At 46.1% G+C, this 24250-nt stretch overlaps 1 protein-coding gene across 2 annotated transcripts in view; it reads right to left on the bottom strand.

Annotated features, from left to right (window-relative positions):
- PRKCI (protein kinase C iota) overlaps window positions 1–24250 on the bottom strand; it is a 210894-nt gene that overhangs the window by 102572 nt on the left and 84072 nt on the right. For both annotated transcript variants that reach the window (XR_013602403.1, XM_078666177.1), the window contains exons 8-9: window positions 16128–16186; window positions 12017–12193 (exon numbers count right to left, since the gene is read on the bottom strand). Coding sequence is in view for 1 of the 2 variants with exons in the window: in XM_078666177.1 (XP_078522303.1) it covers window positions 12017–12193; window positions 16128–16186 (236 nt within the window). In the remaining variant the exon portion in view is untranslated. The remainder of the gene's footprint in view (window positions 1–12016; window positions 12194–16127; window positions 16187–24250) is intronic.

The raw sequence follows: 24250 nt of genomic DNA, 5'->3' as shown, positions 1-24250 counted from the left end.
GAAGAAGGTGGTCCAGTCCAGGGCTTTCTCTTTGATCACGGCATCATGTTCGTAGTATGTGGTGGCAGACCGTGTCGAAGGCGGCTGACAGGTCCAGGAGGATGAGGTCCGCTGTTTCTCCATTATCCAGCAGGGTCCTGATGTCATCGGTGGCGGCGGCGGCGATGAGGGCGGTTTCGGTGGAGTGGTTGCTGGCAACCCGGACTGGGACGGGTCCAGGACACCATTCTCCTCGAGGTAGCGGGTCAGTTACTTGTTGACGGTTTTCTCGATGGCCTTCACCGGGAATGGGAGCAGGGAGATGGGTCGGAAGTTATTGAGGTCCTTGGGGTCTGCCTTAGGTTTCTTGAGTAAGGTGTTGATCTCGGCGTGCTTCAAGCTGTCCGGGAAGGTTAAATCATAGTACCAGTTCAGTTACATAAAAAAATGTAACTCTACATATCTGAACCAGATTTCAGGAATACCGTGAAATTAATAGCTCTCTCTCACTGGGACGGAGAGAACAGTCCAAGTCCTCACATGTAAAAGGCAGGCAACAAGCTAAAACTCATTTTTTCAAACGACTTAAGATGTTTGACTATATCACACCAATGCCAAGTAACGTCACTGGCTAACCCGCCAGGCCTAAATCATCTCAAAACCAGCTGCATACATCCCAGAAACAGCACTCTTTTTTTACCTAGTTAACTGAGGCAGTCATCACCAAAGTAGGAGAGTAGGAGTCAAGACATCACCAGATGAAGAAATGCAAGGGAAAAAACAGGCAACAGATTTCTCCATCTATACAACAAACCAATTACCTTCAGGAAAACACCTACCCACCCTCAAATACAAAAGAACTAAAAAGCAATCTCTTAAAATGAAACACCCACATTTAAAATATTTTTTTTATTTGTAAATTTGCAGCATGAACAACAATAAAAAGAAATATATCGCAACAAACAACATGACACCTTACACTGTAAGAATCATCATGGATCATAGAAGCTGCATAGCCACTACTCCAGTGTGTCCACAATAGCCCCCTCGGTTTCTCCCTGTACACCCACAGCCAACTTCCTGTATGTCGATGCCCAATCATCTAAATCATCAGCCAAATGTTCATGCGTGAGGACCATTTTCATTCTTTTTTTCTTCGCCACTGCCCACTCCATCAAATCCCGCTCCCAGTGCACAGCATCGGTCTGGACACCTGCACAACACCTATGCGTCGTTTTGCCAACACCAACAATACAAACTGATACAATATCTTCTTCCCTTTGGGCAATGGGAGGGTGCTCAACAAACAAGGACGGGGGAAGGGTTGTGAAATTTTCAGCCCAGTAACCAAGCATAAGGTCTCTATCGAATCAGTCGAGTAGAGCTGCAGCTGTCCACAGGTTCATGAAATGTGTAAAAAATCTGCACGGTTTAGGCCGCACCAAGGGGCAATCCGAATGCTGGGGTCGGATAAATCCTGGCCAGTTTCAGAGGATTATAGGAGCTTTTGTTGCAGGAAGTGGAATTGGGTTAGCTGTAAGCAGGCATTACTGGAAACCGTCCTGACTTGCTCACAGTCATGCCCCCACTCTGCATCCATACAAGGAGTGTCGAGAGCTCTGTCAAACTGCCTGCGGGCAAGCAGACCCGTTTTCAGTCTTTCAGCTTCTAACGCCCTAAAGAATCTGGACACTCCACGTGATGCTGTACCCTGTACCAGATTCCAGCTGTATTGTAGAAACTGGTGGGAGAGGCGGGATATCCTGGGCAAAACTCAATCACCGCCTTGGTCAACCGTGCGCATTGTAAAAATTGCGCAGTCGCCATACCGAACTGATCCTGCACCTCCGCAAATGTCAGCAATTGCACTACCACGAACCAGTACTCCAGCGTTGTGCAAACCCCCCCTTCCCGCCTGCCAGTGAACCATTGTCATATCTCTTGGTACATTCTGAAACTGTGGTAACCACGTGTAGCAGGGAGGCGGGGGACACTACCGATATGGACTGGTTGACAATCCTTCCTCCTCCTCTCTTTCACCGCTTCAGGACGCCTGGGAAACGGAGTCCGAAGCGGGCTGGAATCAACATCCCACACAAAGCGAGGTTTGTTCCTTTAACGGGGTCGATCACACCGGAGAAGACACACCCACCTATGATGCGCTATTGTGCCAAATGACAAGCCTAGCGGATCAAGGCCCGCCCCCCTGTGACGAGAGGTATCGAGGATTGGACAAAAGGTCGGAAGACGAAGAAACCGGGTGTCCCGACACCTGGGAGAAGAGAGGAGAGCGTGTGGAGAGCGTGAAGGACGGAGAAGGATCGAGCAAGGAGTGCGTGGAGCAGCGGAAGACGGGAGAAGCAGTGCCTGGAGGCCAACGTTATCAAGCATCGCCCAGCCACACTCACGGAGGAGTGTGGCTCACCCAGGTGCGTCAACGCGTCTCGGGCTGGCTGGGGAGGCGCGGCAACGTGTAAATAGTGTACATAGCGTCACCACTCCGTACCTTCTTACCCCTACCCTCCCTCTTACCTCTTTTCCTCACAGTAGTATCCTTCACCCGTTTTCACACCGTGAAAGGTTGTAAAGCATCAAAGCACTGGTGTCCCCACTTCCCTGGTTTTCCCCCTGGGAATAGTTATAAGCAAGAACAAAACCGCTAAGAGTCCTCTCTTTCCTTTTATGCATGTGGCGCTGGAACCAGACGAGAGAAGATGAACGGGTAACCTCAGAGGCAGATCCGAGGCGGTCAAGTCCTAGAAGATCCCGAGGCCTAACAGACACCTTGGACCCTGCAGCCCTAGCGCGACAGAGACTAACCCAGAGGAAGGAAAAAACCTTTATTCGAATAAAGCCACATTTACCTCACTCTGGTCTCCGTGTTCCTCCTTCTGAACCGCCACACCACATCAGGTCTATTGCTCTGGAAAATGGGTAGCAATGGCGCCCTCTACATTTCACCTCACCCTATATTTTTGGTGGGGGGGATCTTATAGCACGAGAGACGTCAGAGGGTGCATTAAATCCAGTATCTTCTGAAGCACACAGACTCCATAGCAGCCACCCAACAACAATTTTTCCCAAGCTTTATCCCAATGGCACACTGCAGGTGAGTTGGGTAATAACATAATTTTAAATCACGGAGGCTCAAGCCCCCCTCCTCCCTGTCCAGCTTCAAGGTAGACTGTCCAACCCTGCTGAGTTTGCCAGCCCAGAACAACTTAACCAACAAGAAGTCAAGTTCCCGAAGTGTGTTCCCGGGGATATCACAGGTCATGTTCAGAAGATGACAAATATCTAGGCAACAAAACCATCTTTGCCATTATCGTTGGTTGGATGCATGGCTCTGGCAGAGTGTTCCAGAAGTCAATCGATTTTCTTAGCCTCTCAACGATCCTTCCTATAGTCAGGGTATACTCCCTCTCCTTCAGATGCTTAACCAGAATGCCCAGATGCCAAAAGTGCTTCAGTTCCCAGTGCAAAGCAAACACAAGGAGAATATGGAAGGAGTGCTGAAACTTTTCAGACCCTCACCCCCAGTCACAGATCTGGTTTGAATCCATCATTGTTCTTTAGCTCACTTCGCCGCCCCAGTTTGTACCCAGCCATATGCAAACTAGTCTTGGCCCTGAGCCTCATGGGAACAGTCAAGCCCGAACTGCCAGGCCAAGTCCTCCCTGGACCGGAAACAAGCATCCTGGGACCTGTTTCGGGGTAACACCACTTATCAGCCAGGCTAGCTACAATCCAGCGGCAAAGTGAGTAAAGGACCCACGTCTGGCAGTCCCTAGTGCAGCCAGATGTTAGGCATGTCATTCATTGGTGACCCAGTGGAAAAACAAGTGACTTCGCTGCAATAACACGCAGCCCTGCAACTCCACCAAACTGCTCCAGCACTACCAACAAAAGTGGAAATTAAACATGCAGGTCCCTTAGATACACCAGCAAGTCATCTGTGTACAGCAAGACAAGCCGTACTCCACCAATCTCACCCCCCCCCAGTTCCAGATAACTCCTTAGAAGTACATGCATTTCTAGCAGCTCTAGCTCAAGCACAAACAACAGAGGCGACAAAGGGTGCCCCTGCTCGGTCCCACTTTCCACATCCCAAGCCCCCAACACCACTCCCCTCACTCGCACCTCACTATGAGCTTACCAACCACATAAAATATGCCTCCTTATAGTTCAACTTGTAAACTATATAACTCCTGTACTAGGGCTCTCTCTCCTATAAGGCGTACCACTGCTATCCAGATTAGTTTGCCCTTTTCAAATTCCATTACTCATCATACATTGATTATCTTCCAAAATCTCAGAACTGAGATCATAGACAGTCGCGTATGCCGTTCCCACTACTTGCTGATCCCTAGGCACTACTTGTGATCATTACAGTCTTACCATAAGATTTTGGTTTAAAACTATATACTTTTGGCCACCGTCACTGACCATCACACCAGAAGAGGGAATTGTTACATCAAGAGGGAAAGAGGTATGTCACAACAGAATGTGGCGAAATGTAGCACAATCACTGGATCAGTTTTACAAATAGTTACGTAAAACAATAGAAGTAATTTAGGATATAACAGTCATAGTCATAGTCAGACTTGCTTTGGAGTGTAGATGTGGGAAGAAAGCCAATTGACAAGGACATCCTTAGAGCTATCTAGATAAATTAAGCATCTTAGCATCTATTGATTCTTTTTAGTTAGGACATGATGTTCAATGTGGCACATTATCTCGAGATTCCACTTTGTTTCCCCTTTGTATTTTTTGCTTGCAATAGTTTTGAAAATGAATAAGGTGGCTATGAATTAGTCTGGTCAAAATAGGACTGCATCCTTGCTTTCTGCAGACCAGATTTTGGTCCCATGTGACTAATTTGAGAAACTCTAGCCTGGGGCAAAATAAAAAATTCACAACTTGCTGCGAAAGGAAAATGCTACTTACCCAGTATGCATCGTTCTTGGCATGTAGAGCTGTAGAATCTCATCCTTTGCATAAGATCGCCATCTAGTGTTTGGTCCGGATGTTTGCACTTTTTTCTGGAAGAAGACTTCCCTAGTCACAAGGTAGGGGAATCTTCAGATTGTTTTCCGTAGAGGGTAAGAGAATGGAGTAGTAGTAAAGAATAGAGATGTCCATGCATAAGTATGTGTAGTAAAACAGAGAAGCATAGCAGTTACAGGTACCCGGGAGGTGGGTGGGCGCATGAGATTCTACAGCTCTACATGTCAAGAACAGATGCATAGTGGGTAAGTAGCATTTTTCGTTCGAGGCATGTGAGCTATAGATCACATGCTTTGCATAGACTATACAGCAGTCTCCCCAAAGCAGTGGCTATCCTGTAACTGTTGGAGTTGTCTGAAATAACTTTTTAAGTACTGCTTGACAAACATTAGTTTGTTGTCTTGCCAACACATCTACACAATAGCCCTCCATGAATGCTTTGATGAATGGCACTCGAAATAGCGATAAATGTTGCCTATTTTGAAGGTAAGCTGCTATGGCAGCACAATACAGTCTAATGGATGTAAAGGGCAATGCTGACTGCTGCAAATGCAATAGGTAGCACAGTATGTTCTATAGGAAAGCATCAAGGGGATTGATGTGATGGTTATTGAAATAGATAACAAAACTCTTCCAATTGGCTGTGTAACAAGGCCTTGTGGTAGGCTTTCTTGCCTCTCTAATGAAGTTCATATAGTCCGGTGGAAGGTTGAGATAACCAAACTATGACTTCAGGAGCCAGATCACAAGGTTCAGCTGTTTGGGATCTGGGTGTTTGATTTCTCCATGGCTCTGTAAGAGGAGACTGGGAGTCCAATGTAATTTTTAGTATGGTACCAGAAAGAGTTCCAACACGGTTGTGAACCAAGGTTGACATGCCCATGTTGGAGCTACCAGTATTAGCACGAGTAATGTTTGCCTGAGTTTCCGAACCACTGATGGAACGAGCTGGAGAGGCGGAAAAGCGTAAGCAAATATCCCCGACCAGTTCATCCATAGAGCATTGCCTTTGGACAAAGGGTGTGGGTACCTGGAGCCGAAGCTTTGGCATTTTGCGTTTTCGGGTGTTTTGAACAGGTCTATGTGAGGGACCCCCCAAGCTTGGAAGTATGGGTGGAGTACTTGCGGGTGAAGTTCTCACTCGTGTATTTGATACCTGCTGAGGAGGTTCGCAATTTGATTGTCGACTCTTGGGAGGTGTTCCGCTAGGAGATAAAGTTGTGGTGAATAGCCCACTTCCAGAAGTCCTGGGCTAAGTGGGACAGTTGGAGAGTGTGTGTCCCCCCTATTTTTGTATGTAATACATAGCTGTCATTCTGTCGGTTCAGATTAACACAGCTTTGCCAGATAAGAAATCTTGAAAGGGTTTGAGAGCTAGAAAGATTGCCATGAGCTCCAAGTGATTGATGTGGAGCATCTTCTGCTGGTCACTCAACAGCCCTTGCATTGTGTGTTGTTGAAGTTGAGCTCCCCAGCCAGTAAGGGATGCGTCCGCTGTTAACACTGTCGGTGGAATCGGGTATATGAACGGCCGCCCTTTTGATAGGTTTTGTGTGTTCCACCGCTGCAGAGAGCGAGGAGTACGGCTGCTTACCAACACTAGATTGGTCAATAGACCTTGAGACTGGTTTCACTGACTGACTTAAACACTCTTGAAGTGGACGCATGTGTAGCCTGGTGTGGGAAACGATGATGCAAGATGCCATCATTCCCAGCAGTTGCATAAACACTCGAGACGGAAGTGACTGAGTGGGTGGATGTTTGAGAATGAGCGCCTGAATGTTTTGAATTCTGGCTGCATTGGGATATGCTAGCACCTTCGGAGTATCTAGAGTGGCTCCTAGGTAATCCTGAACTTTGTTTGGCTGAAGATGTGATTTTAACCTGACTGAGAAACCCTAGCTGTTGAAGCAGCTGAATGGTTAGTGAAGTGTGCTTGCAACATTGCTGATATGTGCTGGCTTTGATGAGCCAGTCGTCCAGATAGGGAAAGACATGTATGCTGTGTCTTCTGAGATGCGCAGCTAATACCGCCAGGAATTTTGTGAAGACTCTGGAGGCAGTGGCGACTCCGAATGGGAGCACTTTGAATTGGTAGTGTTGACCTGCTACCACAAACCTGAGAAATTTGCGGTGAGCCGGATGGATTGGAATATAAAAGTAGGCATCCTTTAAATCTAGAATAGAAAGAAAATCGCCCTTTTGCAAAAGAGGTAGTACTTGTTGCAGTGTTACCATGTGGAAGTGGACTTATGTAAAGATTGAGTTCTCAGAGATCCAATATGGGTCTGAGAGAGCCGCCCTTTTTTGGAATTATAAAGTAAAAGGAGTACACGCCCGACCCTTTGTGGTGAGGTGGTACGGTCTCTATGGCTTGTTTTAGTAGCAGGGATTGCACTTCCTGTTTGAGAAGGTCTAGGTGATCCGGTGAAAGTCTGTGCGGCTTTGGGGGAGTGTTGATTAACTCCAGGCAGTAACCAGAATGGATAATTTGGAGAACCCATTTGTCTGTTGTTATTGACTGCCACTTTGGTAAAACATTGTGGCAGTAGTCCCCCCACAGGTGTTAAGTGATCGGGTGGGGGAGGGGGGGGGGGGGGACAACTATGGGCAAGTCATTGTTTTGTATTGGATGGCGAGATACGTGTGTTGGAACCACTACCTCTGCCCTTGCTTCCTCGGTAAGCGCCTAGGAAGAAACCCTTGGAACCTGAGGGCTGGTTATTGCCCTTACAGGTGGACTCAGTGTCTGAGGAAGTAGTTTTGGATCCTGCTCAATAAAAGGAGCGACAAAAGGAACCAAGCCCTTGTGGAGACTGAAGTGCTCCCATGGATTTAGCCACTTCAGTATCCTTCTTCATTTTATCCAATGAAGTGTCTACCACAGGCCCAAAAAGGTGTTCCTTGTCAAAGGGTGTGTTTAGCATGGAAGTTTGAATTTCCGGTTTAAACCCTGATATGAGCAGCCAGGGGTGTCCTCTTAAAAGAACACTAGTGTTTACCGCTCTGGCAGATGTATCAGCAGCATCTAGGGAGCATCTTATTTGGTGATTAGAAATTAACTGCCCCTCACAAACCAGATCTTGCGCTTTTGACTTGTGTTCTTGAGGGAGAAACTGGATGAGTTGTTCCATTTCATCCCAGTGTGCGCTGTCATAGCGTACCAGCAACGCTGTGTAATAGAAATATGCCGGAAGTTAGCAGCCTGGGAGGTTATCCTTTTTCTTGAAGCATCAAGAAGTTTAGACTCCTTATCTGGTGGTGATGCGTCTCCAGTAGTTTGGGAGTTTGCCCTTTTTGCGTGCATTAGAAACTACTAGTAAATCTAATGGTAGCTGACTTTTTATGTAAACTGGATCTGATGGGGCAGGCTTGTATTTTTTATCTACCCTCGAGGTAAGGGTATGTGCTCTAACAGCATCCTTAAAATGTTCACCTTCCCCCTCGTGTGATTGAGGTCCGAAGAGGTCCGGAATGGAACCAGCTTGTTGTCTCTGCATGTCTCGTCGTCGGGCCTGACGATCGCGATGAGTCTTTTTGGAGCGGAAAGCTCGGCACGCATTGCAGTGGTCTTCTCTGTGGTCGGGTGACAAACACAAATTGCATACCTCGTGTGAGTCAGTGTGCGGGTATTTCGTGTGGTACGGAGGACAGAACTTGAAAGGAATTTGTTCCATCAACTGAGAGTTGAACCAGGGGCTAGGCCCAACGCGGGCTCTCCAATCAAAATTTTCTTAAGGAATCACGAAAGGCGAAGAAAGGACGGAAACAATACAGTCGAGTGTGAATGTGATACGCGCCAAGAAGGACCAAAGCATCGACCTTGAACCGGAGCGCAGCGAGGTACATTAGAACAAGATGGCGGCAAAAAAACAATCTGAAAATGGAGTCGATGACCATGTGCACCATCACCTAAGGGAGGAGTCCCCTACCTCATGACTAGGGAAAACGTCTTCAGTAAAACAAAGTGCAAACATCCAGACCCAAAACTATAGAGCAATTCCTCCCTGAGTACTTGATGAAGAAAATATAAATATTAGTAAAAGTAGTTAAACAAAACCAATTATTTAACAATAGGTACATCCAAACTAGTATTTCGCTTCACCAATCAGTCCTTTTCGTCGTCCATAAGGCAAATTCTTTCCAAATTTTCTTGTATAGATGATCCAACAGTAAAGATATCCAATATCTTTTATTTAGGAAAAATATCAAATAGTTCCAAAAATGAGTTTTTTCAAATCAAGTTCATCAGCATTTGCAAAAAGGCGGCTAACACGTGTTACGTCATGCACTAATATGTGCCAGTTGACTTAGTCAAGGCTGCAACCCAAAGGAAATAGTATACAAATCAATACATTTCAAAGTATTCGGGCACCTCACCTGAATTTCCCATAATTGAAAACTCACGAGTACGTGAGTAACGGTGAGTTATGCTTGAACTGTCTCACAATCTTTTAAGAAAAGTACTTATTAACGGATTACTTATACTGACGCATGGCTTATTTATTGTAGGTCACGTACTCGTGAGTTTTGAATTACGGGACAATTCAGGTGAGGTGTCCGAATAATTGCCAGGGTACTATTGTTAACAGATAAGGGATACTTACTTGTATTTAATTCATCTCATTTGACTTACAGGAATGGGAGAAATATATAACAGAAGTTGTAGAGTATAGGAGTATTTTAAGACTATTGGCTTAATAGCTACAGGTGAGCAGGACATTATTTTGTCTCTAGACAGTATGGGAATGTTATTTGAGGACGGGGTACATTGACTCTCTGTTCATATTGTAGGATATCTTTGGATTATTTTCGTTATTGATTTGGAATATTTGTCGCTCACCCATTGCCTTAGTGGATGAAGAATACAGGTGAGCAGTTAAAAATATATGGATTGTATAAATATACGTTTTTTTGTTAAATTAGATCGTGGTCAAATCAGCTTATGGTCTGAGTGCCATTTAGAAGGAGCTTTTTTACTTATGAAAATGAGGAGGAATGACTATTAATACCCTGACATCCAGACAGTGTCATTGTAAGACTTTTACATAATAGTTATTTTTGAATTGTTAAGAATTCTCTTTATTTTGACAGTGGCTAGTGTTACATTACTTCAAGAAGTTTAATACCTGAAACTTTTGGAATTTGAGTTCAAAGGTGAAATACCTAATTGTTGTTTAGTACATGTACGTCTTGGGGAAAATGTGCACTATGGTGAAACTTCAACGCTAGGTGACTTGCTGTATATTTCAGCACTCTCACTTTGACACTATATCCGGTGATGAGTTTGGACTTGCTTATACTTATCTCTTAGCTTTGTTTTAATTGAACCTTAATTGTGACATGAATACATGTGTTTGAAATGTATTGATTTGTATACTATTTCCTTTGGGTTGCAGCCCTGACGAAGGCAACTGGCACATATTAGTGCATGACGAAACACGTGTTGGCTCCCTTTTTGCAAATGCTGATTAACTTGATTTGAAAAAACGCTTTTTTGGAACTATTTGATATTTTTCCTAAATAAAAGATATTGGATATCTTTACTGTTGGATCATCTATACAAGAAAATTTGGAAAGAATTTGCCTTATGGACGACGAAAAGGACTGATTGGTGAAGCGAAATACTAGTTTGGATGTACCTATTGTTAAATAATTGGTTTTAACTACTTTTACTAATATTAATATTTTCTTCATCAAGTGCTCAGGGAGGAATTGCTCTTTTATTTGTTGAATACACACTTTGTGGGTGCTGTGTGGTTGTCTGGTAGCCGGCCACTTTCTACCCTTTGAAGTACTGTATGTACGTTTGTCATTGTTATTATACCCAGACTGACGGTAGTGCGCTCTTCTGTAACCTGGCTACCAGGACGGTGTGTCTAGTCAGACCCAAAACTAGATGGCGATCTTATGCAAAGCATGTAATCTACAACTCCCATGCCTCAAACATATATTTTAAAATGAATGTCTGTGTCCTGTCAATGTCATCCAGAGGTCTGACAGTTTAAGACTACCAAACTTTGATGACAATGTACAAATTGGTTGAGTTGGGAAGTATCAGAATTAGGGATGGACACAATTTTCACAGTAACTTATGGGATCAGTGCGTGCTGCGTTACCAACAAAGCAACATCCCCACAAAGAAATGATGACACTTTCAACTGCTTTTGTTGTGCCAATTAACCAGAATGAGAGCATAATTGTATTCGATTAGACCAACATAAATAAGTCATGAAAAGTATCAGCCTTCCTAGGAAGGGAAGGAAGAAGTAGCCTAACTGACAAAGTAAAACAAGCAAAAAAGCAAAAAAAGTTCAAATTAAACGCCATCAAAGGCAACAGACAGAATAAATGAACGTCAAAAAAAAGAAGGAAAATCCTTCAATATGAAATGAATGTCAGGTGTACTAGGTGGCAGAGAACCAGATATAATACACAACATAATTCTGCCATTTTAAATGCAGAATGATTTTACCAGCTAAATACAAGTTGGAGTATTAATGTGGCGAGTGTGGGGAAGGATAATACAATAAATGCATTAAACCGTGTGTAAGAACATTCACATGAAAAAAAGTTTTAGTATTGTGCAAAAATACAAATTGTACGCAAAAAATAAGTTCTGCATGTGAAGTGCAATACTTCATAATACACAGACTAATTTATCATAACACAACATGAATACAATAGATGCATGGCAGCTAGATGGTAGTGCTATAGTCCAGCCTCCCAACATCAAATGGAACAGCAGAAGCTCATTCTTCCCAAGTCCGTTTAAATTGCACGAAAGGCAAAGGTAGTGACCGATTCCACATGTTAACTGATTGCAAATTATTGTGCGAACAGCCAAGGACAATCATCCCCACTGGTGACTGCCTGTGTGCCAATGCAGAAGCCTCACTAATTACAAAGGGTGGGAAGACCAACCAATTTGATGTTTGTGGATAGACTACAGGATATTGAGCATCTCCTACTTGGTTTCAACAGGCAAGGAATGAGTAATTAAATAAAGGATTGAGGTTATCAGGATTACCTCATCATCGTTGACTAGCTCCTTTTTCACAATTTTCATGGCATATATGCGTTCAGTTTTCTTTAATCGGACCAGAAGTACTTTTGCGTAACTGCCTCTTCCGATTACACGCAGCAAGTCAAAATCTTGGAGACCCAAACTAGAAGGTGCTCGGCCACTTTCCCGGATATTCATTGCCTAAAAATAAAAGTAACTGGAAGGTCACAAATATGGCACTAACTACAACACCCTAACATTTCTAACCATTCCAGAATGCTTAACTCACAGATGAAGTTAATGCCAAGCTGTTCCCATTTATAGCCCGCTCAAATTCATATTAAAGCTTGAAAAAAAGACAGGGTGAAACAAGTATATAATGTGATAGTGAATTGACATTAATTAAGAACAGTTCACTGTGCAAGGTAAATTGGGTTCATGAGAAAAAGATTTTTGTGACGTTACTACTCAACAGTGCTACTGAACATCTTTGAATTCAAGAAAATGACATAAGGTTTGTGATCTAAATGAAAGAAAAAATCTTATAATTTTACTAGTGTGCAAAAATGTTCAACCATGGTGGGCCATTGAGAAGACCATCATTGCTTGACCACTAAAATTCAGCGTCACTTCAAAACACCAAGAAAATCACTAGCTGAAATGCCCATTAAATTGCAATAATGCAATCCTCCGACCTCAAGGTTCGAGTGAGAATAACCAGTCTAGTTTAATATCATTTTAGTTTTAAGCATATTTGGAGTTGAATTAACAAGTTACTTACCTTTGGTAATGCTCCTTCTGGTGGCTACTCCACCTAACCTCCGATTCCTCACCTTGGAATACTCCCCAGGCACCAGACCAGATACAGAAAGTGTTTCCATAGAGGTAATTGGAATGCCGCTAGGTGCAATCACATGGCCCTCCACTGACTCTACAATGACTCTACACTGATTTCCATAAGTGACATAATGGAGCCTCATAGAAGCACCATCCCTGAGCTCTGACAGCACTTAATTGCGTTTACCCTGTATGCACCTTCCAACAGTGAACAATTGTTGGAAACAGTATGCAAAGTGCTAACGATAGTCTTTTACACATGTTAAAAAAGGCACTGCTCAGAATGGGGAGGTGGAAAGGCGGGGAGGAATCTGCAACTAGATGAGTACCTACCAGAAAGATATTTACCAAAGGTAGATAACTTTTTTCCTTATGGATACTTCTAACCTCTTTTTCCTCCCCTTAGAATAGATACCAAAGCAGTATGCCCCCAGGTGGAGGATCTGTGGAGTGGAGTCTTACAGGACTGAGTGGGGAAAATGCCCTTCATGCCCAATCTGGCTGTGAGCGTATGCACGGACAGCCACGTCTCAGCCTGGCAGATGACAAAAATAGGCACTCCATATCCCATCTCTGTGTTAGCAGCCTCTGCCCTAGTGGAATGGGTTCTCAGACGTTCTGGAAGCTGTTTCTTGGCCAATGAGTAGCTCATCTTAATGCAGAGGACTATCCACCTCCACAAGTTAGTCTTCTGCATTGCCTCCCCTTTCTTTGCTCCAGAAAAATCCACAAGAAATATGATCCTTGGAACAATCAATGTAAAACTTAGAACACTTTTGGGGTCCAAACAATATAGCTCCGCCCCCACTTTTGACAAGTGAAGGGTACCAAGGAAAGCGGATAGTGTGATGGATTATCCAATGTGGAACTAGTCACAACTTTTGGTAAGAGGGCCACAGTCCTCATTGCAAACCTTTCAATGAAAAAAGTGGCAAAAGTTGCTTTTGAAGTGCCCGAGGTTCACTCATGAGACAAACTGACAGTCCCAATGAGAAAGAGTCTTTAAGATCAGAAGACGCAGCGAGTAGCTATGATTTGGCTGAAGGGCGTACACATGAGAAATACAAGACCAAGTTATGGTCTCACTGTGGCTTCACCAACAGTTTGGGAGGGAAAATGTGTGTCAAACTTTTAATAAATCGTATCATAACAGGAGGTTTGAACAAGAACGGGTTGTCCAGTGTAGTAATGGCAAAAGCGCCAACAAATAAACTTTATAGGGCCTAATTGAAGGCCTTGCTGGCCAAAGATTGAACGAAAGGACAGCTTGAAAGGGGTCAGTGTTGCAAACTACACATCAGGCCACAAATTTGTCCCAATGCCCGTCATAAAAGGATTTAGTTAAAGGTTGGCATGGATGACATTTACCACTTTACGCAAGTAGGTGAAGATTGTGCAGATTGGGGTGGAGGGCCCTGCCCCGTTACTGAGTTAGGACTTCCTTGTGAAGTGTCAGCCTGATCAGAGGACAGCATGTTCATGTTCAGAGGGCCCGGGCATCACACTTTCCTGGACCAATCTAGCAGTTAGGATGACTTGGGCCCGGTCCTTCTAGATCTTTTACATAACTCAGGGTAGGAGGGAAGGGGCTGGAAGGCATATGTGATTCCAGTGTTTCAATATGCAAAACTTCAGACATTGCATGTTCGATGGTGGTGAAAACATCTAGCCTGTTTTCTCTCCACTGCTGGAAGACGCCCTGCACCACCTCAAGATGTAGACACCACTTGTGCTGCCAGATGTCCCCTGCTCAGTTTGTCCTGACATTCAGGAACCTGCTACATGGCTCACAATCGGGAAAATGCCCTAGCGCTACAACCACCTACACGCGCGCAGAGCCTCTGGACACAGAACACAAGATCCCACTCCACGCCGCTTGTTGCAGTACCACATGGCATTAGTGTGGTACATGAGAACCTGCACCACCCTCCCCTTGACTGACGGCAGACGTCTGAGCTTAATGAATGGCTTGAAGTCTGCCACAATGATGTGTAGACAGCTATTTGACAGAGACCAAAGTCCGCTGATCTCCACCTTGTTCCGATGACCCCAACCCATCAGAAACGTGCCCGTCACCACAGTTCGTCCTGAATTGGTAAGGGAGAAACGCCTGCAACTGGACCAATGAGCCTTCTCCTTTGAGACCCGGATGGCATCAGCCAGTTGCACACAGTTTGAGCTGAAGTCAGTTCAGTTTCCAACACTGGCATTGGCACTGGGTCATTCTCTGACACCAGTGATTCCAGCCCCAACGTCTATGTTGTGCAGACCGGTGTGGATCTCTGGACTCAATTAGAAGTCTGTACCGGCATCAGTACAGGTCCCAAGAAGGAAGTTGGTGCTAGGGGTGGCCCTAGTTATAGTAACCCTAATGGAGGCAGCTGCATGGGTATAAAAGCATGGTGAAGGAAGCTGGAAGCACACTATGTTTGTAGCATGACCCCCTTGAGGGAGTGGACGAGGTGAGGAACCGGTTCTGTGGCCACAGACCTCAAAAGTGTGTGACTCACATTGTGACACCCTTGTGCCTCTTCTTTGGAACTGGCATAGCAAGATGGGGTTGAGGATGCTTCACTTTCTTATGATTACACTGGACATCAACTTACCAGAGGACTTTGAGCTCAAAATTGCAGGAATATTCTTGGGACTGAGTCTGCCCCACTGACTTGGAGCATACACAGCTTCACCCGCCAGTCTCTGATCGTGTTAATGTGCAGGAGGGCACGCTTGGTGAATGGCTTAAAACTGAGCCAAGACACCAAAGACCGAGGTTCCTTCTGCGGGTCCATGCAGAACACATGCTTCCTGCAGTTGTGGCAAGGCTTGAAACCTGTTCTATTGGGTGGACATATCATTCCCTAGTACGTTGGTGAAAAAGTTTTACAAGACATCGGAAAACAGAGAGTTGGGAGTGCAGCTCCAGATTCATGTCAAAGCACAAAAAGTAAAGAACTGACGTCAGCGTGCAGGAGTGGCACTTGTATGTTCTGCTCTGTCACTTTCAGGGCAGTGTGGAGCAACACAACACAGGGAGCACTGCTACAGAAAAGTGGATTCAGTCTGGCACATGGGAAGTATTCAAAAGGTGAGGAATCTGTGATTAGAAGTATTCATCAGAAATGTAGGAGTACATTAAACTTTGTCTCAACCATATCTGTCAAGTTGGGTGTTTCGAGATAAAAATTTAACTCTGCAACCTTAGCTAAATATACTGCATAAAGGGAGAGGGTTTCTGATTAAAACCTATTACAATGTAGTCTTAAGAAGGTAGTATAGGCTAATGCAATGGATAGATTACCTCCTTTTCTTCACCAACATGGTCCAGGCTTTCTTGACTTGAAGGGTTATATGGAATAACTAAAATAATAAAGAAAAAAAGCATCATACATTACACAACTCAAACAATTAAGTCCCAACACCAATTTGACAAATGTAGTTTGAATTATGTGAAATCAAAAACTACAAATAAAATAAGTTTTGTTTAATTATGTTATTGTGTATTCTTGCACTTCTGACAATTTGTAAATGGGCAGGAAGATATGAAGCTCTTTTAATGGAAACATGCACATGAGAATCAGAAAGCAAACGTCTGGGCCGGTGGACGTCACGTTCCATCACTGTGCTCTGCCAACATGCATCATGTCACCAAGATAAAAAAATACAGGGAAATTAAAAAGTTATTTACTGATGACAACTTTGTCTTTCAAATGAAACTGCAAGCCTGGCAACAGGAGTGTGCTAATTAATGTTGAGTGATGAAGTATTGCCTGTGAACTACATAGACGCTTTGTTTCCTTTCAACTGTGGGAAATTCTGATCTAACTTTTAGCCTATAATCCACGCTCAGATATGTGTTTCGGGGAAGAGGTTAGGCGAGGGAGTGGAAGAAAACAGGTGGATGCTCTTATTTGACCAACATGCATAGAATATGGCTGATTCAGAAAAAAGAAACCGGTGGTCTCCAGCGTCTATAGGTGTTGCTCTCCAGGAATAAATTCTAGACAGAGCCCTCTCTTCCTACATAGAGATGAACCAAGATGATAGTGCTGCAGAGGTCAAGCTCCAAACGGTAGGAGGCAAATGTGCTCTCTCACCTGTAGCAGTAAGTCAGCAGGTGAAAGAGTGAAAACAGAGATGGACAGGGTACACACTAGTAAATGTTAGGGCAGCATTCCATCTTTTCTTTCATGGGGTATAACAAGCAAGAAGCTTCTATAAGCAAATCAGTCTTGGCACCACCACAGCAAAGGACTGTCTGGACAGACCCTCTCACCTGTGTGCCATCTGAACAGAAACACAAGCAACCTTATAAGCATTTCAGCCTTGCTGGCCTCTTTGAGGAGGTGCAACCTTAAGCACATGTAGATAGAACTTACTCATGGAACTTATTCTTGGGAAAACGCATGGCATTTGCGGAGACTTCGTTTAAAAAATAAACAAAAAAAAGTGAGGATTCAAAACGCTCAACTCAATCTAGACTACTAATAATGACTCTGGGGAGCATTAAATCCATTTTTAAAGTATTATTTTGTCACACTACAGATGCTTATCCACTGACAACAGAAGTAGCAGCTCCACCAGTTGTACTTTTATACATCACAATGTAAAACTTTTCTGCTGCAAGAATGATTAAATATCTTTGTAGTGAGCTTCTCTGCGATTTATTTCCAATACGGTTATCACAATATGTTCTCTGTCTTCACCCTGCACTATACTTTCCCTTTTAGTTTACCTATACGCCACAAACATGCAGCAACTAGAAGCAAATCTTGTCCCCTTTCCGAAACGGGAAACCTGAATCAACTGACCATCCACCGTCTCATTTTTACCCACGGAGGGGCCATACGCTAGCAGTTTGGCTTGAATGTACTTTCTAGGGAACTGCTTATACTGTTCTCCTAGGGTTGGTTCTCATCTTTAATGACACAGACTTACAAAACAATGACATACTTGATTCCAAAGTAGTATGTTACCACCTTTCAGCCAGCCCTAATTCAGAAAGAACTGCGTTACTTACCTGTAACAGCAGTTATCCAGTATTGGTGTCTTTCATAGATTCACATGCCTGAATCATTCCCCGTCGTCGAGACGGGAGCCTCCGGTACATAAAAAAGTAATGTCCTATAGACATACATAGAGAAAATAGGCCTAAGGGTCTCACCTTAGTAGCCTTTCTTTGTCCTTATGCAAAAAGGACCAAACTCTCACAGTCAGCCAATCAGCTCCGACCTCCCTCTAGAACCTTCCTGGGAGGAGCCTCAGTCCCTCAGATTTTCGTACGCACTCAGTTAGTTAGGCGTAACATTGTGAGAAAGGGATGTGAGACTTCGCAGGGGAGGCGGGAGGGTTGCATGTGAATCTATGAAAGACACCAATACTGGATAACTGCTGTTACAGGTAAGTAACGCAGTTCTTATCCAGTATTAGGGGTGTCTTTCATAGATTCACATGCCTGAATCAGAGTAGCTAGCAATTAGACATGCACATTCGTGATGGAAAGGTGCCCTGCAGGCATGTTAGACAATGTACACATTGTACTATAGCATGTAAAAAGACAGCATAAGCAGAGCATCACAATAGCAGAGAATGTGCATACCTGGATGGCGGGATGAGGGAAGGCTCACCTCACTGAAAGAGATGGCGTAGCACCGCCTGGCCCACTGCTGCATCCTTCTGAAGTTCGAGATCCAGGCAGTAGTGTCTGGAGAAGGTGTGCGGTGACTTCCAGGTCGCCGCTCTGCATATGTCCAGGATCGGCACTCCAGCGAAAAGTGCTGCTGATGTGGACATCGCCCTGGTGGAATGTGCAGTGACACGATCAGTCAAAGGCCGTCCGGCCTTGGTATGACAGAACGCAATCGCCGAGGAAATCCATCTCGAGATGCTTTGCTTCGTGAGAGGCAGGCCCATTCTTGGATTGCTGTATGCCACGAATAGTTGTGAAGATTTTCTGAAGTCTTTGGTTTTATCCAGATAGAACTTTAGACATCTCTTGAGGTCTAAAGAATGGAGTGCTCTTTCGGCTGCGGTGGAAGGGTTTGCAAAGAAAGACCTAAGGACTATTGGCTCATTGAGATGAAAGTCCGAAGGCACTTTCGGTATGAACTTTGGGTTCGGTCTTAACAGCACTCTGTCCTGTCTGAATTGCAGGTATGGATCCTGAATGGACAGGGCTTGAAGTTCGCTCACTCTCCTGGCCGATGTTAGAGCGAGCAAGAGCGCAGTTTTCCATGAGACGTGTTTGATGGATGCCCGATGAATGGGTTCAAAGGGATGCCTCATAAGTTGGTTGAGAACTAGGTTCAGATGCCACATTGGGGGGACTTTCCGAGGCCTCGGAAAGGATCTATAAAGTCCCTTCAGGAATTGTTTGACAAGTCGATTGGACCACAGGGAAGGTCCCGTGAAAGTTCTGGTGAACCTCGATATAGCTGCTAGGTGGACTTTTATGGACGCATGTGCCAGTCCTGATCGTGCCAAGTGCAGCAGGTATGGAAATAGCTGTTCAGGAGTGACTAACAGCGGTTGCAGGCCTTGGGCCGAACACCAAATGCAGAATCTTTTCCATTTGAGAGAGTAGGTTTTGTTGGTACTGTCTGCTCTCGCTTTTGCCAGTATATCTCTGCAGTCCTGCGGGATATTTAGGCCACCGAACTCTCTGTGCTCAGGAGCCAGGCCGATAAGCTGAGCGATGGCAGGTTCGGGTGTTGCACCTGCCCCTTGGACATCGTCAGGAGTTTCGGGTGCTGTCGCAGACGAATCGGTGTCTTGATAGAGAGCCGAAGTAGATCCGAGAACCAGTGTTGTCTCGGCCAGTATGGGGCAATCAGGATCAGGGTACAGAGCTCCGCCTTCATCTTCCTGAGGAGCCTCGGGATCATGGGAAACGGAGGAAAAGCGTAAGCAAACACGCTGAACCAACCGATGGAAAAGGCATTCCCCAGCGATCCTTGTTGGGGATGCCAGCTTGCGTAGCTTGGGCATTTGGCGTTCCCCTTGGTGGCAAACAGGTCGATTCTTGGGACTCCCCATTGAGAGAAGATGTGAGTCAGCGCGCTGTCGCTCAGTTCCCACTCGTGGGAGAGTGATCGTTGCCTGCTTAGGGCGTCGGCGATGGTATTTTCCTTGCCCGGCACATAGGCGGCCTTGAGTGCGATTCCCTGCAGCACTAGCCAGTTCCAGATCTTCTGCGATTCGCGTGATAGAGAGAGCGAACGCGTTCCTCCCTGTTTGTTGAGATAGTGCATCGTCGTGGTGTTGTCCGTTTTGACGAGCACTGGGGAGTGCCGGATGCGTGGTAGAAAGGCCTGTAGCGCTAGATACACGGCTCTCAGCTCCAAAAGATTTATATGAAGCTGTTTTTCCTGAGTTTCCCATTTGCCGCTGATCCGAAGGTCCTGAAGGACAGCTCCCCATCCCTCCAGGGAAGCGTCCGTGGTGATCACCAGAGGTGTTGCCGGAAGGAGAAATGACAGTCCTACGGTCAGATTGTTGCGACTCCTCCACCAGGTTAGACTCTTGGTCATTTTGGGTGTTATCCAGACAGTGTCCTCGAAAGAGCCAGTACTTTGAGTCCATTGGCTCGCGAGCGCCTCCTGCAACGGGCGCATTCTGAGTCTGCAGTGAGGGACGAGGAGTATACAGGAGGACATCATGCCCAGGAGGGATGTATAGGTCCTGACCTTCAGGTTTGTCCTGTTCGCCACAGCCGTGGCCAGGGACAATATCTTGTCTGTCCTTTCCTTCGAGGGAAAGGCTCTCGCACACTCTGTGTCCAAGGTTGCTCCGAGGAATGTAATTTTTGTCGTAGGGACGACACAGGATTTCTTGAGATTGAGGGTTAATCCCAGCCTCTGAAAAAGATTTGTGCAGGCGTTGGAGGATGTGGCTGCGTCTTCCTCCGAGGGTGCTTTCACCAGCCAGTCGTCTAGGTAGGGGAAGACCTGGTGACCCATTTGACGCAGGAAAGCTGCCACTGGTGCAAGGCACTTCGTGAAAATCCGCGGCGCGGATTTGAGGCCGAATGGTAGTACCTTGAATTGATAATGTTGCCCTGACACCTCGAACCTCAGGAATTTTCTGTGACACTTGAGGATGGGAATGTGGTAGTAGGCATCCTGGAGATCCAAGGAGGTCATGAAATCCCCTCTTTCTAGAATGCCTAGAATTTCTTGAATCGTCACCATCCTGAACGATTGGCTTCGTAGGAAGACGTTGAGCGCTCGGAGGTCCAGAATGGGCCGCCACTTGTCCTCTTTCTGGTGTACAAGAAAGAAGTGGGAGTAAAAGCCCTTCCCCTTCAGGGGTGCCGGAACGCGCTCGATAGCTCCTTTCTTCAGCATTACAGAAATTTCCTGGAGAAGCAGGCGTAAGTTTCTGTGCGCCCGCCTGCGAGGAGGAGTCCTGGGAGGGATGGTGGTGAATTCGAGGGAATGGCCAAAACGTATAATTTGGAGAACCCACTTGTCCGTGGTTATGAGTTGCCAATTGTTGAGGAAATGGGTCAATTTTCCTCCAATTTGTAAGGATGGATAGGGTGGCTGGACTGGCTGGAGTAGCTCGTCACTGGCGGCCTCCAGTGCCCCTCTTTGTAGTCTTGCCTCTGAAGGTAGATCGTCCATAGGATGATTGACGGCCTTGAGGTTGCTTGTGTTGGTATTGACCTTTGTTAGAATAGGAGTACGAGGACCTATTCTGATAGGAACCTCGATACGAGGACTGTCCTCTAGATCTGTTGCCTCGAAAGGACTGGTTTCGGGATTGTAAGGTACCCAGAGCACTTGCCGTATCCGTGTCCTTCTTCATGGTTTGCAATGCTTCATCGATTTTGGACCCAAAAAGGTGCTGGCCATCGAAGGGCATGTCCAAGACCTTGGACTGCACCTCCTGGCGGAAGGACGTCGCTTTAAGCCATCCTTGACGGCGTAGGACCGCAGCTCCAGCAAGTTGACGAAAGCCAGTCATGGCTGCATCGATAGCACAGTCAATTATTTCGGCAGCCGAAGATTGACCCTCCACTAGTAGAGCCTGGACTTCCACATGGACCGAGTCCGGCAGGTCTGACAAATATGGGGCTATGTCTTCCCAGAGTTGGCGATTATAACGCCCCAATAAGGCAATGGAGTTGGCTACCTTGACGGTCATGGCCGAAGTCGTGGTGAACCTTTTGCCGATCGTGTCCAGTTTTCTTCCTTCTTTGTCCGGAGGAGCGGACAGCGGGGAGGAAGGGTTGCGTGAGTGTTTCTGGGCCGCTTGTGTGACCACTGAATCCGGTTTAGGGTGCCCATTTAGGCAAACCGCTGCAGACAGTGGGGCTTTGTATTTTTTGTCTAAGCGCGGAACAACCGCAGACACAGAAGCGGGCGTCAGCATTATCTTCTTGCCTTGTTCCCATAGAAATTCTATTATTGGAATAGATTTTGTCGTCTTTTGAGTCTGCTCCTTAAAATCGTGTAGGAAGCATTCAGTCTCTGTTGATGCGATAGTCATATGGAATCTCTTCGCCGCTCTTTCCACAATTTTATGGAAGCCGCCTATGTCTACCGGCGGCGAGTCCGCATGGCGCGGTTGGGGCGATGCTGGTGAGGACGCCACATATTCATCCTCCTCATCATGGGAAGAGTGGGCCTCCTGGACCTCTCCTTCCTCCAATTCTTCCTCCTCCTCATCCTCATCAGACGACACTACCTCCTGAGGTTGAATCTTTTCATGGTGTGCCTGAGGGGGAGGTCGAGACGGTTTTGGGGCTGCCGCTGGGTTAGGAACGATAGGTGGCTGATCTCTACTGTCAGCGTCCGGGAAACGTTGTTTGTAATCCTGTACAAGGAATTTCAGGTCGTTCACCAGAGCAGCAGGGAGGCAGATCATGGGGGTAACCTCCGTGGTGACTTTAGTGTGGACGGAGTGCTCCTGGTAGGAGAATTCATCTACCTCCTCGTCAGTGCTTTGGCACTTGACATGTAGGTCCGAGATGGAAGTAGCGGGGCCCAGGTGGTCATCCTCCTCTGATTCTTCACTCTGGAAGATTTCGTTAGGTGGGTGCAGCTCCACTTTGCTTGGAGACGTGGTCTCCGGCGTAATATGCGGCTTAGTAGACTTGCCCAACGCAGGACTGGAGGTGGAAGCTGTCGAAGGCGTCGTCGACGGTGGTAGCGTGAGGGATGCCACCTCCACGAGTTTGGTTTTCTTCCATGTGTCCGGAAGTGTCTTCGTCGACGACGAGTCCTCCGTCGACGGCAGCTTTAACTTCGTCGACGACGACGAGTCCTCCGTCGACGTCTTTAACATCGTCGACGACGAGGAGTCCTTCGTCGACGGTAGGGTCCTCGTCGACGGAATCTCCGTAGACGGCAAGTTGGTCGTCGACGACCGGGGCGTCGTCGGTGCACTCGTCGACGGCGAGCCCGTCGTCGATGTCGGTCTCGTCGACGTTTTCGTCGTCGACGTCTTCGTCGTCGATGCCCTTGTCGACGCTGTCGTCGTCGGGGCTGTCGGTGGTGGGTTCGTCGTCGACGTCGTTGTCGTTATCTTCGTCGACGGCGTAGTTTTCGTCGACGGAGTAGTTTTCGACGTCGACAGGGTCTTTGTCGTCGACGATTTCAGCAGTAAAATGGAGGAAATAGGCCTACCTGTCGATGACGATGATGGAGATGTTATCGTCGACGGTGAAAGAGACAACGCTGACGTCGTCGAGACCGTGGTAGTCACTGAGGTAGTCCTCTGAGGTCTGCTAGAGGCCTGAGCAGGCTTTTTAAAAGTCTGAGTATCCTTAACAGACACAGAAGATGTCGTAGATCTTGCCTCTGAAGACTTCTTGGCTGTCTTCCTAGGAGGGGTGTCTGAGGGGCCAGGGGAAGTTACCCTTGGCCTCTTTTGAGAGACTGCTGAGGTTTTAGAGACACTACCTTCGGAAGATTCCAGAGTGTCTCTGTCCTTGAGTCTGTCGAGCCAGATGAGAAGGCGGCCTTCCCTGTCTCTCACGGTCTTCCTAGGGAAAGACCTACATATTTTGCAGTCTGCAGGGACGTGGTCCGGATAAAGGCAATATAAGCATAAGGTATGCTTATCATCCACATGGAGCCTTTTCTTCCCACATGAAGAGCAGGCCCTGAAAAGGGCTTTCTTCTGGGATTCAGACATCGAAGAAAGCAGTGGAAAGCAAACACTTACTGCCTCAAAGTGTTACTGAAGTAGTCCTTGAAGATTGTAGAATGAAGATTCACTTTTCAAAGGAAGTAGATGAGTTATAAGGAATCCTGAGAAGAGCTCAGGCTGGAGACTCCCTAGCACAACGTGCGGTAGAAAATCTGAGGGACTGAGGCTCCTCCCAGGAAGGTTCTAGAGGGAGGTCGGAGCTGATTGGCTGACTGTGAGAGTTTGGTCCTTTTTGCATAAGGACAAAGAAAGGCTACTAAGGTGAGA

Source organism: Lissotriton helveticus, chromosome 11, assembly GCF_964261635.1.
Source record: "Lissotriton helveticus chromosome 11, aLisHel1.1, whole genome shotgun sequence".
Lineage (NCBI taxonomy): Eukaryota > Metazoa > Chordata > Amphibia > Caudata > Salamandridae > Lissotriton > Lissotriton helveticus.
This window is presented reverse-complemented; position numbering and strand designations above follow the sequence as displayed.